Below are 16,087 nucleotides of genomic sequence, written 5' to 3' on the forward strand. Positions count from 1 at the left end.
ACCATCCTGGCTAACATGGTGAAACCCCGTCTGTACTAAAAATACAAAACAAAATTAGCCGGGCGTGGTGACGGGCACCTGTAGTCCCAGATACTCGAGAGGCCAAGGCAGGAGAATGGCATGAAACCGAGAGGCGAAGCTTGCAGTGAGCCGAGATCGCGCCACTGCACTCCAGCCTGGGCAACACAGCAAGACTCTGTCTCAAAAAAAAAAAGTACGTTTTGCAGGGGTGTAGCTGCCGCCACAGACAGTTATAGGGATTCCTGTGATGGATCTTGGCAAAGTAAATTGAAAGCTTCTGGAAATGACTCACCATTCTAGATGTCATTAAGAACATTTGTGATTCACAAGAGGAGATCAAATATCAACATTAACAGGAGTTTGGAAGTAGTTGATGCCAACCCTAATGGATGACTTTGAGGAATTCAAGACTTCAGTGGAGGAAGTAACTGCAGATAAGGTGGAACTAGCAAGAGAACTAGAATTAGAAATGGAGCCTGAAGATGTGACTAAATTGCTGCAGTCTCATGATAAAACTTGAGTGGGTGAGGAAGTACCTCTATGGATGAGCAAAGAAAGTAATTTCTTGAGATGGAATCTACTCCTGGTAAGGATGTTATGAACGTTATTGCAATGACAACAGATAATTTAGAATATTACATAAACTAAGTTGATAAGGCAGCAGCAGGGTTGTAGAGGGTTGATCGCAATTTTGAAAGAAGTTCTACTGTGAGTAAAATGCTATCAAACAGTATCACATGCTAGAGAAAAACCTTTCATGAAAAGAACAGTCAATTAATGGGCCAAACTTCTTCATTGTCTAATTTAAGAAATTGCCACAGCCACCCCAACCTTCAGCAACCACTTCTCTCTCTCATCAGTCAGCAGCCCTCAATATCAAGACCCTCCACCAGAAAAATAAAAATTATAACTTGCCAAAGGCTCAGGTAATTGTTAGCATATTTTAGCAATAAAGCATTTTTAATTAAGGTATGTACATTGGTTTTTTAGACATGATGTTATTGCACACCTAATAGACTATGGTATAGTGTAAACATGATTTTTATATGCACTGAGGGAAATAGAAAAATTGTGTGACTCACTTAAATGCAACATTTGCTTTATTGTGGTGGTCTGGAACTGAACTCTCAATATCTCCAAGGTATGCCTGTATACACGTGTGTGTGTGTGTGTGTGTACAGTCATCCCTTGGTATCCATGGGGATTGGTTCCAGGGCCTCCCATGAATACCAGGATACACAGATGAGCAAGCCCCTGATATAAAATGCTATAGTATTTGCATATAAACTATGCACATCCTCCCACATACTCCAAATCATTTCCAGATTACTTATAATACCTAATACAATGTAAATTCCATATAAGTAGTTATTATACTGTATTGATAATGATTCCCAAAAATGTCTGTGCATTTTAGTAAAAACAAAATTTTGGGGGGATATTTTGGAATATTTTTGATCTGCAGTTGGTTGAATCCACGGATACAGAAACCATGGATATGGAGAGCTGACTTATGTGTGTTTGTGTGTATATACAATATATATATTATATTATATGTGTGTGTGTGTGTGTGTGTGGACAGTGTGGACTCCCTGCAGGAAATTGTGTATATATATTTATATATATATTATATATACACACATTATATATATTTATATATATACATTATATACATTTATATATACATTATATATAGTATATATGTAATATATGTATACTATATATACACACATGGTTAGAGGGGGAATGTATTAATTTTCTAGTGCTGCATACAAATTACCACAAACTTAGTGGCTTAAAACAATACACATTTATTATCTTATAGTTTTTATGGGTCAGGAATTCTGGCACAGCTTAGCTAGGTCCTCTGCTTTAGGATCTCTCACACGGCTGCAATCAACATATTGGCCTTGCCCACATCATCTTGCTTTGTGCTCTCTTTGTGTTCAATATGGCACACAGTCCCTCACCGGTTAGTTGTTAAGGTGGGAACTATTATAGTTTCATGAAGGATGGAAGCATTCAGAAGATACTCTACACACTATTGACTGACCTTGTGGCTCTGCATATGCTATTGCCTTTTAAGAAAAGCTCCTTAAGAAGTTCCAAATGCAAGGGCCTTTATTCCTTATCTTAAAATAACCATATCCTTTAAATCAAATGAATTCCCTTCTGTAATTTTAATGGGAGAATTATAGGAGATGTGAGGATTTGATTTGGATTTAGCTACAAGAGAAGAGCTAGGATGTTCTAAAAGCCAGAGGAAAAATATCACTTTGCAGAGAGTGGAAATGAAACTGTACAGTAAGGTTCAAGTTCTAGTTGAAGATGATTGGCCAGAGGAGAAGAAGAGGAAATGTTTTCAAGTCCCACATGGGTGGGCTGGCATTAAAGGTGTCCCACAGCTGTCAAAGGTCAGCCAGATCCTCTGGGACAGAATTTCTCACCAGTCTATGCCCTTTCATCTGGTTCCTCCCCCAATATAAGAGCTGGAAAAAAATTTAGTTTTAAGTTCAGAATCTCCATTTGAGAATATTTGGAAACCATACACTCCACAATAATTGTTTTAAGTTTTTGAAGACCTGTTAACCTTTTAATGTTTCAAAGAGATCCTTCTATCAAGTATGAATGGAGGGAGAACAAAAGGCCATGTGGATAAAGAACCCTTTGTCCTCCTTTGGGAATTATTGGACCATTGCAATTTCAAGACACATCCAGGGAAGCTGACATTCTGACTTCCCATCTTCCACCCCATAGATATGTTCAGTTTATCTGTACCCTGGTTGCCTGGCTGAGTCTCAGGAATGTTTGTATTCCAGGTGATGATCTTGCTGTGCAATCAGCAGAGTTTCATCTGCACTCACGTTGACTACTGCCATCCCCACTGCTACCTGCACCACAGCCGCTCCTGTGCCCGACTGGTCAGAGCCATCAAGCTACTCTATGGAGACAGTGTGGACTCCCTGAGGGAAAGCAGCAACATCAGCAGTGTGGCTCTCCGGGGCAAGAAACAGAAAGAAGTAAGTAAATGACCATTGAATGATATTCTAATACTAGAAACATGATGTCCTAACAATTTCTTCTCTGGAAATAAGAATTTTCAAGCAAATGCAATCGTAACAACCAGGTCTGTGTGCGTCTAAACATAAGCAGAAGAGATGTACAAGAAAGACAAATGTTTTGTCTTTCTTGTCCATGAGTAAACATGGAATCTTTCCTCAGGTTTTGTCTTATTCTGTAAATAAATATGACTGCATAGGGATGATGACGATGACGAATAAGTTATTGTGTTAGGCAGAATAATGCCTCTCCCACAAAGACATTCACATCCTAATCTCTGGAAATTGTGAATATCTTCACATGGCAGAAGAGGTTTTGCAGATGTGATTGAAAATTTTACAGTGGGCATCCAGCTGTGCTTGATGTCATCATAAGGGTCCTTATAAGTGGAAAAAGGAGTCAGGAGGGTCAGAGCCAGAGAAGGAAATGTCGTGAGAAAAGCAGAGGTCAGTATGATGCGGGGCCATGAGCCAAGGAATACTGGCAGCCTCTAGAAGCTAGATAAGACAAGGAAATGGATTATCTCCTAGAGCCTTCAGAAGCAACCACAGCCCTGCCAATCCGTTTTAGACTTCTGACCTCCAGAATTGTAAAATAATAAATTTGTGTCATTTTAAGCTATGAAGGTTGTGGTCACTTGTTACAGCAGCAACAGGAAACTAATACAACTATGTACTAAAAAATATGCATAAATGGGCCCACTGTTCACAGCCAAGTAAAAGAGTCATCTAGGTCAAATCAGACTAAAGGAAATTGCTTCAAGCAACTATTACATTTTTCAAGTATTCAGCTGCCCTTTTCTGAAAACTACCCTGAGCAGCTGAGCTGGCAGGAGATGAAGACAGTGACCAGGGCTGCTGTGCTTCTGCCAGGGAAGGCCTAAATTTTCCACCTGCCCCTGAACAGGCGTCACAGCCAAGATGCCTGACTGAATGTTGTGGCTGCCCCTGCAGCTGCTTTTCCTAAGTGGTTTTGCAAAGAGATTTTTATATAACACCTATTCATTTCAACAGGCGTTTATTATGTGTCCTCTGTTGGCACAATATTAGGCTAGATATTCTGTTAAGGAAAAAAAAAACTAGAAGCAGAAAATCTTTCTAAGGAATTTGCAAACCAGGTTTGGCCTGGGGAGGGGGTAAGAGATAATATGTACATCAAACAATGAGAGAACATGAGCAATAACAACAAAAATCCAGTTGAGTCGTGTAGCAATTTGTTATACCTTAGTGCTCACAAAGGGATTTTTTAATTACAACTTTTTTATTATGAAAGCAATACATGTTCGTTGAAGAAATTTTTAATAATACAAAATATTCTTTAAAAATTATATATCTGATGTACCTCATAAGTGTGCAAGTTCATCCTATGGGGTATGATCTTTTAGTATTTTTTCTAAATGTATGTGTGAGGGTATAAAGTAAGTACATTTCATTGACAAGTGCCTTTTGATTCTTAAAAACCATTGCAAGAGTTATTTTATCCCCATTTTACAGGTTTTTCAACTGTGGGGGCTCAGAAAGTTGGGATTATCCACACTTTATATCTATAATGTATTTAGCTAGACTTTAACCTTAGAAATATGGAACATCAGAGTCAGGGCTTTTTAAACTAGACTGTCTTGCATTTCATGTTATGCAAATAATACAAATTCTGAGGGGAATGAAGGTGGAGAATAGACCAATGTGGGGTACAAATAAACTACTAAATAATGACATAAAAAGAAAAAAAGTAAATACGTTTGTGTGTGCATACATGTATATGTATATACATTGTATATATATTTCAAACATAAATGACACTGCATTTAAAGAAAATCTATTTTTATTTATGTAAATTCTTTCTTACTATAAAAACTCCCTTAGCTTTAGGTTAAAACCATATATGTTGAAAGTTTCAAAAATATGTGAGCCTAAATTATTGATCATTGTTCTCCATACACACTTCAGAATTTCTTACTGCTATGTTTTTTGCTGGCACTAGGCCTCTAATCTAACATAGCCCAACCCAAACATTCTTTAAGATCCAACTTAAATGCCATCTCCTCCATGAAACTTTTTTGATTCTTCAAGTGTTAAGCACAGGGCCTACTGCAGATGGACACTAAATGTTATTTTCCTTACTTCCTTCTTCAACTAAATTATAATTGTATTTTACTCATGTTTTCTCATTCTTCTTTCAATTATCCATCCATCCATCCATCCAGCCAGCTGTTCATCTATTCAACAGACTTTTAAAGAACCTGTGGACCATGCTGAGCCCATACTTTGCGCTGGGTACAATAATGGGCAAAAAAAAATAAAATAAAATAAAATACAGTTTGTACCCTCATATACTGCACATAATCTAGTCCAAGACAGACATTGATCAAATAAAACTCCCAAATTGATGTAAAATTACATCTGCAATAAGTGAAATAATGGAGACCTACACCGTGCTAAGAGAGCTTATGAATGAGGCTTTGGTCTTGTAGGGGAAAATAAAAGACAGCCTTTCCAATAAAGTGACAGGTGAGCTTTGACTAAAGGATGCATAGATGTTAATTGGATACAGATTTGCCAACCAGTGAGAAGAGGTGAGTATGAAGGGCCATGGCTGGAGCACAGAGGACTGTGATGCATGATGAAGCTGCACAGGCAGCTCGAGACCAGACCATGTGGGACCATGGGAAGGCTTTCATTTTATCCTGCGAGCAGTGGCATGTTCTTGCACTTAATTATAAGCTTTTTGAGAACTGAGGAAGTCTTTCACATTTTGTATCCTGCATGATAACCTAACAGAGTACTCACTTATGTAATAGTAGAGCAGTTATTAATATTAAGTGAATGAGTAGAGCTGTAGTCCTAGGGTGTTTCATGAGTGCCCTCCACTCTGCCTCAACCAGGCCCCTGGCCTGAAGCAGTAGAAAAGGCTTACCAACCTTCTGCTATTGCTTATGTTTCTGAAAAGGAAAGGGAAAGTAAAGCATGAATAAGTGCTTCTAACTTTAACATATTGTAATTAGTCATTCAGGTAGAGAGCTAAAAAGATGAATTGACTCCTCTGTGATAAACATTTTATTTCCAAAATGCTAGCCTCCTCCACAAGCTCTTTGCTTTCTCTCATGATACTTTTCATTTGCCTGTTGTGAATCTGCCAGATAAATGAACAATGCCCACATTTCCAGATGAAAAATGAAAACAGAGTGGGCAATAAAGCAAGAGTAAAAGCAGTATTCTGAATAAAATCGTGTCTTATGAGCAATTGATATTTCATTCCTGTTTTCTTTTTAATTGGTTTTTTATGGCAGAGTATATTTGTGGCAGCTAGTACATTTTGTAACCCATCTAATTCTGATCAATTTGCTAATCTACATTTCAATGCTGAGGGACTCACTGTACAATCTGTTAGTCTATTTTAGTATACTTCCAAAATTGAGGGTTTTTAAAAAACAAAATGTCATTCTACATGTATATATCACCTTTACCAAAGAATTCTGAGATTTTTCCTCTATGTCTGTACTTTGTCCAAAGCTATGTTATAAATAGGATAAATGTTTAATTAATGCTTGTTAATTTAAAAAAGGAGCAGATTAAATTTTTTCCTCTTTCAACCAAAAAGGAGAGAGGAACAAATTGTGATACATGCTCAAAAAAATAAAGGACACAGTGTGGGTAAATTCCATAAAGCAAATTCCAGTGCAAATGTCAAGAGGTCAGCTGACTTCCTGCAGAACCAACATTTTTCCTAAAGCTATCTATGAGCAACATTATTGTAAGGCCAAGACCAGGCCCTGGATCTTAATTTCATGGGCCAGGATGACTGTCCACTATAACTTACATAATTCATGTGTTAAAGGCGTATGAGGCATAAAGAGTCTAGGTTACCTTTTGAGAAATACTGCATTTCTGTTGGCATAAACTTCTTCCCAGAAACGAGGAAATCCCTTTCTCAGAGAGCCCAGTAGGCTGACTTCAATTTCCCCAAATTTTAAACACCTTGTTACAGTGTTAAATTCTTTTAGAATTAAAAAAAGAAGAAGAAATATATAAATACCTTGTTATTTCCACACTGAGTCCTCCTTCATGCATGCATTTCCTTTTCTATTTATCTTGACTTTTCATTTGTTTACTTGTTTGTCATCTGTCTTTCCTACACTTCTCTAGGAGTGCAGGCACCTACTCCAGAAGTTAGTCTAGTTTCTGGCATATGGTTAACTCAAAAAATATTCTTGAATTATTCAATGAATAGGCAAAATTTTATTTAAAACCATTATTATTCCTCTCTAGTCAATAATTTTTGTTGTAAGGAACAGAAGATTGAACTTGTTCAAACAATTAGGGAGATTCTTCAAAGGATACAGTAGAATCTCATGAAACTAGGGACAGGAAAAGAAACAGCTAAGCCTCAGGGAAATGAGAACCAAAGCTGCTGTCCATTTCAGGATGAACATAGTCTTTCATCTCCGCTTCTTTCTGCATCATCTCCATCTGCACAAACATTTTATCCCCTGGCCAGCTCCTATTGCTGTACTCATCTTGTATATAGACTGAAAATTTCAAGATGGCATCATTATTTTTCTGCACAGCAACCATCACTAAATGATTCAGACTGTTTCTCTTAATTCCCTAGGACAGGAATTTGAGGGGGCCATCTCTTCCTCTTTTGGGCCAAACACCACAAGTGATAAATCCTTAGCCAGTCAAAAAATTGGTTTTGCATTGGTAATCTAATCAAAAGTGGTCAGGATGCCGAGAGGAGTCACAGAGTCAACTAGGATGGATTTTTCTAAGACATATACATAGGAAAAAATGTCATTGGTCCAAGTTCTACCCTATCCCATAGCAGGGATTCCCAAGTATCCCTGACAGAGCATGAGGCTGCATAACTGCCTCCCATTGAACACAGCTCCCTCTGGTAGAACCACCTCAACAATGACTGAGTAGAGGAATTAATCACTAATTTATCAATACCAAAGGACAGAATTTATCCCTAATCTCTATTTATCACTAATAGAGGCATCTACTAGTGGTCCTTTGAAGAGTTTGAATTTCACTGAACTGCAAGATACACATAGTGGTTGAAATTACACATCAAGCAGGGAACTGTAGAGAAACTCAAGACTAGTAACCCAAGACCAAAGGACAGAATTTATCACTCTTGTTTCCAGAATTTATCACTATTCTGTCCTTTGGTCTTGGGTTGCTAATCTTGAGTTTCTCTACAGATCCCTGCTTGATGTGTCATTTCAACCACTAGGTGCATCTTGTAGTCCAGTGAAATCTCTAACTCTTCAAAGGACCACTAGTAGATGCCTTTGGAACTAGTCTCCTGCTCCTTCCAGTAGTCTGAGTTAGGAGTCACACCAATAGAGGGACTTTAAGACCTTTACAAGAGTGTACCCAAACCCATCACACATATACCCCCATCTCTGTGATATCTATCTTCTAATCAAGTCATTAAAAAAGAGTTACTAGCTTATCACCTTGATGTGAAAGCCCTTGCAGCTTCCTTCCTTTTCCACTAAAACAAGCACCCTAAGTATCATGAGGCCACCAGAACACACCATGCTTCCTAAGGTAACATGGTAGGATATTAAATATTTGAGGAACTTGACTTATACTTTGGTAGGCAGAAACACAGGGTATCAGGGACAAATATAAATGCTCATCTTTTTTTTTTTTTTTTTTTTTGGTGTGCTGAGTATTTTCCTGTATCTGCCTGGTTAAAATTCCTGTAATTTAATCAAGAAGTATTATTCAAAAGAATTCCTGGAGAAAAAATGTCCAACCAAAAGAGAAAGTGGTAAAATATTTGCAAAATTTAAGAATCATATTTTCAAATAATTGTAATGGAAAAATACTCTTTATAAAATCATAGTAAAGTGAATCATTTAAAATTGTGTGCCACACATAGCATCATCACAGTTGTGCTAAGATGCATGGGGGAAAAGGCTGAAAGGAAATAATAATGGCTATCATTGGGTTGGGGATTGTATTAGTCTGTTCTCATGCTGCTATAAAGAAATACCCTAGACTGGGTAATTTATAAAGGAAAGAGGCTTAATTAACTCACAGTTCCTCAAGGCTAGGAAGGCCTTGGGAAACTTACAATCATGGTGGAAGGCAGCCCTTCACAGGGCGGCAGGAGAGAGAATGAGTGCAAACAGGGGTACATTTATTATTTTATAAATATAAATAATAAAACAGAGAGGTGCCAGTTTTTAGTATCTTGACTCTTTTGCAAGGGTCAGATACACCTCCATATTAATGTGGAAAACTATTGCTATATATGATTTTAGAACAGTCTTCAAATTATATAAAATGGGCATGCTATTTATGCTATATATTGCTTTCACATTCACAGGGGAAAAAAGCAAAGCAATAGTTATCTCCCCAAATAATATGTGTTCCCACGTATGCACCTCCATGATTTTTTCTTTAGAAAGCACAACAAGAGCCCTGATTCACTTGTTTTCAAGTAGGTTCATTTTAAAAGTTGGTTCTATACTCGTCACATAATAGATGCATTTTCTTGGGTCGTTTTGTCAGAGTTTTGAAAGACTTTCTTGGAATATCCATGCACTTTTAGATTTGCCTTTTCTTTCAAAATATCTTTATCCATAACACTATGAAGCTCTGTTCAAAAATTCTTAAGAAGTTCAGTTTTTCTTCCCTTGGCTAGAGGGAGAAAGTGTTGCACTGACATGGCACTGGAAAAACAAATGAGCATTTATTCTGTTTGAGGAGAACGATTCCCTCTTTGCACAGCCTGGAGTGCAAAAATAGGAAGAATCAGGACTCTGGATAAATAAGCCTGCCTTCGTTAGGTTCAATCCTTCTCCCAGCTGCATTATTCAGTCCATCCCTTGGCATTTAAGGAGTTAGAGGAAGAAATTGTCTTATTCGTCCTTATGTAGATGAATCACCTGGTTGAGGAGACAATTTTTAAGAAGAGCTGCTGCCTCTTACAGAAGAGTATGGTTTTTGAAAAGAAATCATTTTACCTGTACAACTCAGTCCTTGATAATGGATACTATGAACTCATGCTTCCTTGATGGGTCCTGTATTTGACCTTTAACTTCCTAACACTTCTCTATGAAATGTTTTCTCTCCTTTATGACCAAGTCGTACCAAGTCGTTCAACTTGCAGCATCCAACCCTATGAAGGGACTATTGGATAGAGTGGATTTTATCTGACTAAATATTTTAAAAGATTTGTGTTTTTTAACTGCTTGATGAAATATAATTAGCCCTGAAATGGAAATGGGGAGATCCTTGTCCTTTCCTTTTTCTGCTAATAACTAGCTTTGCAACTCAGTCAAGTTCCTCCACCTCTCCAGATCCCAGTTTCCTCAAAGGTCAAAGAGGAATTCATTACTCAATATCTCTAAGCTAATTTTTTATTATAAAATTAACTGCTTTTATAAATAAACTGCTTTTATAAATTTTAGAAAATGTGGACCCACAAAAAGGCCTTTAATTATCGCTTCCACTAGAAGATGGTTGCCTGGAGAATTGCGGGGACATATAGCACTGTTGGGTTTTTAGAAAACACATCACTCTTCATTACATATCCCTGGTCTTTTCAGTGCTCAGATAAGTCATGCCTGAGGACACCTTCTCTAAAGAAGAGAGTTTCAGATGCCAATCTGGAAGGAAAAAAAGATTCCGGAATGCTGAAGTACATCAGACTTCAGGTATTGGTACCTGGATCAGAAGGATTCATGGAACTTTTAACAGGGAGGGGACTCCAGACAGCCTATTTACTAATGTTTGGGACATACAACATCAGTTGGTACAGTGTCGGCATAAAGCCCCTTCAGTTGGTGAGCAAGAGTGCCACCAAGTGTGCCAGGAAAAAAAAAATCTCTTCTTGCTAGATAGCCAGCTTCCACAGACAAGGCTTGGGAACTTTAGTTCGAACCACAGCTCTCCCCACTGTCTTCATTGCAGGAGAGCTAACTTCCCGCATGTGTGTAACAGTGACACTTACGGGTTTTGGAATGAGACAGTCTGGGTTCACATCCCATGTCTGCTGCTCTGGCTCTGGGACCTTGGGCAAGTTATTTAATTTCTCTTGATCTTAGTCACCTCATTTATAAAATGGGGGTTACAACACTAGACCTGTCCCAAGGAATTATGGCATGGACTAAAGAAAATGGTTCATGTACCTACTTATCCAGTGCTTGACACATTGTTATATTGTTATTACAACATAAGCTCTAAATCATTATGTTCTCCCCCCAAAAAAAATTGTTCATATTTTTCTGGAATGTGAAATGATGATGACTTGTCTAGAACCTATATTTGTCACCCAAATTGTCAGAAATAATGGATAAAGGATTTTGTGGGTTAATCTGGGGCAATAACCACAATGTATTATGTATTTCAAAGGGAAATGCCATGCATGTTCACAATGGGCTTTTTCATCAGTTACAGGCTGCTTATAGTTTTTGGTGGAAATCTACTATTAGGAAGGAAAACGGGATCCTTTAAAAATCTATGAAGACTTTTAACACAAAGATGTATTTCCTGGAGTCTTTCTTTTCTTGTGGAGTTGTACTCAATATATAGTTTACTCCTTGGTGGTTGCAAAGCAATTTTGTGGTGAAAACGTCATAAAATTAGTGTACTTTTTTCTAATTATGCTTCCGTTATAAGGTATAAAGCTTATCTATCATATGCCATGTCAACTAAATATGCTCCCATTTTAGAAAGCATTTTAAGGTCACTTAAGGCAAGCAGAGAGAGGGGACGTGGCTTTTAAGTTTCAAGAGAAGTGCAGTATTCACTGTCTTAAAAGATTTTAAAACATGATTTCCATCTTTTCCCAGGTGATGAGCTTGTCGCCTGCTCCCTTATCTCTGTTAATCAAGGCAGCACCAATTCTGACAGAGGAGATGTACGGAGACATCCAGCCAGCTGCCTGGGAGCTCCTGCTCAGCATGGATGAGCACATGGCAGGGGCAGCAGGTAAAGAAAGACCACCTGGAACCCTGTGCCTGCTGCCACTGCTGTTACTGATCCAAGTGTTTAAATAAGAGAGGTGTTTCCATTCTATTTTTGCTCCTAGGTCAAGTTAATGGCAATTGCTATAACTGTAGACTCTAGAGCTGTGTGCTATAGGAAGGTAGACCCAGGGTTTGTGTGCTCCCTTCCAATTTCACCATATGGTCTGCACCATAGCATATGTCTCTCTCAGGGTGTTACCAAATTATAGAGAATGATTTTCCCCAGATCCTGCACTTTCACTATATTTCACAAGAGACAAAATTCTTTTTTGTGTCATCTCCTAGATTTAACATGCACCACCGTAATTAACTTTATCAAATCTTATGTGAGTAATGTTCTGTGTCCAAAAGGTAATATCAAAGCAAATGTATTAAAATTTAAGTGATTTGTCCAAGGCCACATAGCTAGTTAGTGATAGAGGCAAAATGTGTATTCTTCATTTTTCCACTTTTTATACAGATCGCTAAATTTGTATGTGGTTATTTTAATTTCAAAATACACGTGATAAAAATTCAAGTAATACAAAATTGTATGAAGCTAAAAGTATTGCCCTCTCTCCTATGACCCGCCCCCCTCTCCCCATCCCCCAGCCCCCTTCCCCCTCCCAGCACCATTCCTTTCCCCAGAGGCAACAATTTTTAAGTTTCTCAGGAATCCTTCTAGGGTAAACTGTGTGTGTGTGTGTGTGTGTGTGTAAACACACACATATATGTATGTATATATGTAAGTTGTGTATTGAATGTTTTGTTTTTCATGCAAATGGGACATGCTGTAAGTGCACTTTGAATTTTTTCATTTATATCTAGAAGACTGTTTTTAAATATCAGTTTATAGTTTTACCTCTTCTCTTTTTAATGGCTACAAAATGTTCCACTGAATGAATTGACATATTGTAATTTATTTAAACAAGATCTATTGATGAAAATTTAGGTGGAGTTCAGCCTTTTGCTCTTTTATACCATACTGCAATAAATATCTTGGTAAAATATCTTTGTTCACATTAAAGCTTAGGTTTTTGCTTCTCAGAGAGCGCTGTAGGAGTTCAGGGAATGGCACACTCCCCAAATGTGGGATAGTCATGGAAACTTCCATGGAAAATATAAACAGGTGGACGGGGCTTTAAAGAACACCTAGAAGTTAGCCAGGAAGGGAAGATGGTGTGTGCAAAACTGGGAGGCCGAGGCGGGCGGATCACGAGGTCAGGAGATCAAGACCATCCTGGCTAACATGGTGAAACCCATCTCTACTAAAAATACAAAAAAAGTTAGCCGGGCATGGTGGCAGGCACCTGTAGTCCCAGCTACTCGGGAGGCTGAGGCAGGAGAGTGGCGTGAACCCGGGAGGCGGAACTTGCAGTGAGCCGAGATTGTGCCACTGCACTCCAGCCTGGGCGACAGAGTGAGACTCTGTCTCAAAAAAAAAAAAACAAAAAAAAACTGGGTGAATGTGGACGTGCACTGGGCTTTTTGGAAAGCCTGAGGAGACTGAAAACTAACATGGCTAGCATGGCTTTTGTAGAGGGGTCACAAGTCCATAATATTAGAAAGGTGAGTGGGACTCAGCTTGTAACCGACTTTGAATGACAGGCTTATGATTGTGGACCTTCCACTGAATTGTGAAAAACCAGTGGTGGTTTCTGAGCCATACAGCAATGTTGTATACAGAGTGTGAATTGTTACTAAGTTTGATACTGCAGCAATATGTGGAATACTTTGGTTTTAAAAATAGTGTTTTGTTGTAGAGGAAGGATGAGGAGAAGTTGGCTAATGGGTACAAACCTACAGTTAGATAAAAGGAATAAGTCCTAATGTTCAAAAGCATAGTAGTTTGACTATCGTTAATAACAAAGTATTGTATATTTTAAAATAGCTAGAAGACAGGACTTGAAATGTTTCCAACACATGGAAATAATAAGTACTCAAGGTGGTGGATATTTTAAGTACTCTGACTTGATCATTACATTCTATTCATATAACAAAATACCACATGTACTCCATGTGTACAAATATTAAGTGCATATTTTTAAAATAAATTTTTAATTTTTTTTCAAAAAGAAATAGTAATTTTTAGATGAAGGAGAGTTGGTAATATATGATTGGTGACATGACACTGAAACTAAAGAGGAAGGCCAAAGTTAGAGGTAAACGTGGGGAACAAGTTGGTATACATGGCAGCTGAAATAGTGAGAGTAGATGGGCTCTCTGGGAGAGGGTTAGTAGAGAAGAAAGAGATGACGAGTGACCACTAAGCCACTGGTCTTCTCCATATCTAGAGGACCAGAGGAAGAAGCCCAGCCAGAAAAAGTGATCAGAAAAGTACAGAACTCAAATAATCTCAAGCTGTGGAAGCAAAGGAAAATAATTCTTCAAGGAGATTATGAAGGTATTAAAAACTGAAAGGAAACAAATGGTATACAAATACCATTGGATCTGAGGATTCGTGAGCATTACAAGAAAACTTTTTCAGTAGAGATTAAGATAGAACTCTGCAGTGACTTAAAGAATGAGCCTAGTGTTTAAAAATTGAGGCAGGGTGGGTTTCATTTTAAAGAAAAGCAAGGAAAGGAGAAAGAGTGGAGACTTAAACACCTAGTAGGCTAAAGAAAAGTATTATCAAAAGATAATGATTACAATAACTAGATCATATGCATTATCTTATTGATAAACCATTCTATAGATGAGCAAACTTGAGTCAGGTAATTGAAAGGACTTATCTAAGTTCACACAGCTCAAAGGGCAAGGAAACCAAACCCAGATTTTCTGACTGCACAGATAGATGCCCTTCCCATTACAACTACATTGCCTCTATTTTTAAAAAACAGTATACTTTAGAAATGCGTTGTACTTTTCACTTCACAAAGCACTTTCTCATATATTCTTTTATTTTATTCTAAAAACAACTTTGGAAGCAGGTATTAGTATTATCATTATTGTTCTTATTGGGAGGTTCACCAGTAAAGAAAATCGCAATCTAAGAGAAGTTAAGAGGCTTGCACAAGATCTCATGGCAGAGAAGTATCAGAGCTACTAGGATTTAACCCCATTTCTTCTGGCACAACTGCCTAAGCACATTGTTAGGCTCTGTGAAAGAGAACATGAGAGATTCATGACATACTCATGTAGGGTATGTTTTTATAACTGCCACTGGCTCCTCTATCTGTATTATAAAGTGTATTTATAAAGCTCATTATTCATTAGCTTTATAACCTATCATGGAACCTGGCCTTTCACTTACTGATATTTGGCTTTTCACAATAATTTTTCATGGTATTATGACTCATTAAATCTCTTTTGGTTTCTCAACCTCTTCTATCTCTGGGAAGGATATATGTTTCTAATAGAGCCTATGATGTGGAATTTTTAAAGTGTAGCTAATGTAAATGAGGTAGTTTTTAAAGGATAACTTTATTTATTGTCCTCGGGTTACTAAGAGATGACTCTAGCTATCTCCTAAAAAACATATTTCAGGATGTACTTTTTAAATTTCATTTGCTTCCTCTGGCATTCACTTTTCACTGTGAGTCAAAGGAAACTTTGCTTAGAGTGAGTGATTCTACTGAAATGTCATGTTGTTGCTGCCCTCGCACCAGCTATTGGAAGGTTGTGGGTGGTACAAAGAAGGTTTGCTTTTGCCAGTGCTGGTAGCCTAGCTCCATATAGCTCAGGAGTCATTTTCAGAAGATAGAAGCAGTTTCCACTTCTCCCCAACCCCAGGAACTAAGCAATATTTTAAAAGCATAGCTGATGAATTGTTGACTGTCTCTAGCTGCCATGTTCCTGCTGTGTGCAGTGAAGGTGCCTGAGGCCGTGTCCGACATGCTGATGTCAGAGTTCCACCACCCGGAGACTGTGCAGAGGCTGAACGCTGTCCTCAAGTTCCACACGCTCTGGAGGTTTCGCTATCAGGTCTGGCCCCGGATGGAGGAAGGGGCACAGCAGATTTTTAAGGTGAGGGATACTTCTCACAGAGGAGTTACATTAGCAAACCCAACCCAAGGTTTGTTTAAACCGTTGAAC

General features: G+C 38.1%; 1 protein-coding gene across 16 annotated transcripts in view; it reads left to right on the top strand.

Annotated features, from left to right (window-relative positions):
• UNC80 (unc-80 homolog, NALCN channel complex subunit) overlaps positions 1-16,087 on the top strand; it is a 228,359-nt gene that overhangs the window by 130,389 nt on the left and 81,883 nt on the right. For all 16 annotated transcript variants that reach the window (XM_055109063.2, XM_034955043.3, XM_034955036.3 and 13 more), the window contains 4 exons: positions 2,841-3,041; positions 10,649-10,756; positions 11,894-12,032; positions 15,837-16,018. In XM_055109063.2, the coding sequence (XP_054965038.1) occupies positions 2,841-3,041; positions 10,649-10,756; positions 11,894-12,032; positions 15,837-16,018 (630 nt within the window). The remainder of the gene's footprint in view (positions 1-2,840; positions 3,042-10,648; positions 10,757-11,893; positions 12,033-15,836; positions 16,019-16,087) is intronic.

This window comes from Pan paniscus, chromosome 13 (assembly GCF_029289425.2).
Source record: "Pan paniscus chromosome 13, NHGRI_mPanPan1-v2.0_pri, whole genome shotgun sequence".
Lineage (NCBI taxonomy): Eukaryota > Metazoa > Chordata > Mammalia > Primates > Hominidae > Pan > Pan paniscus.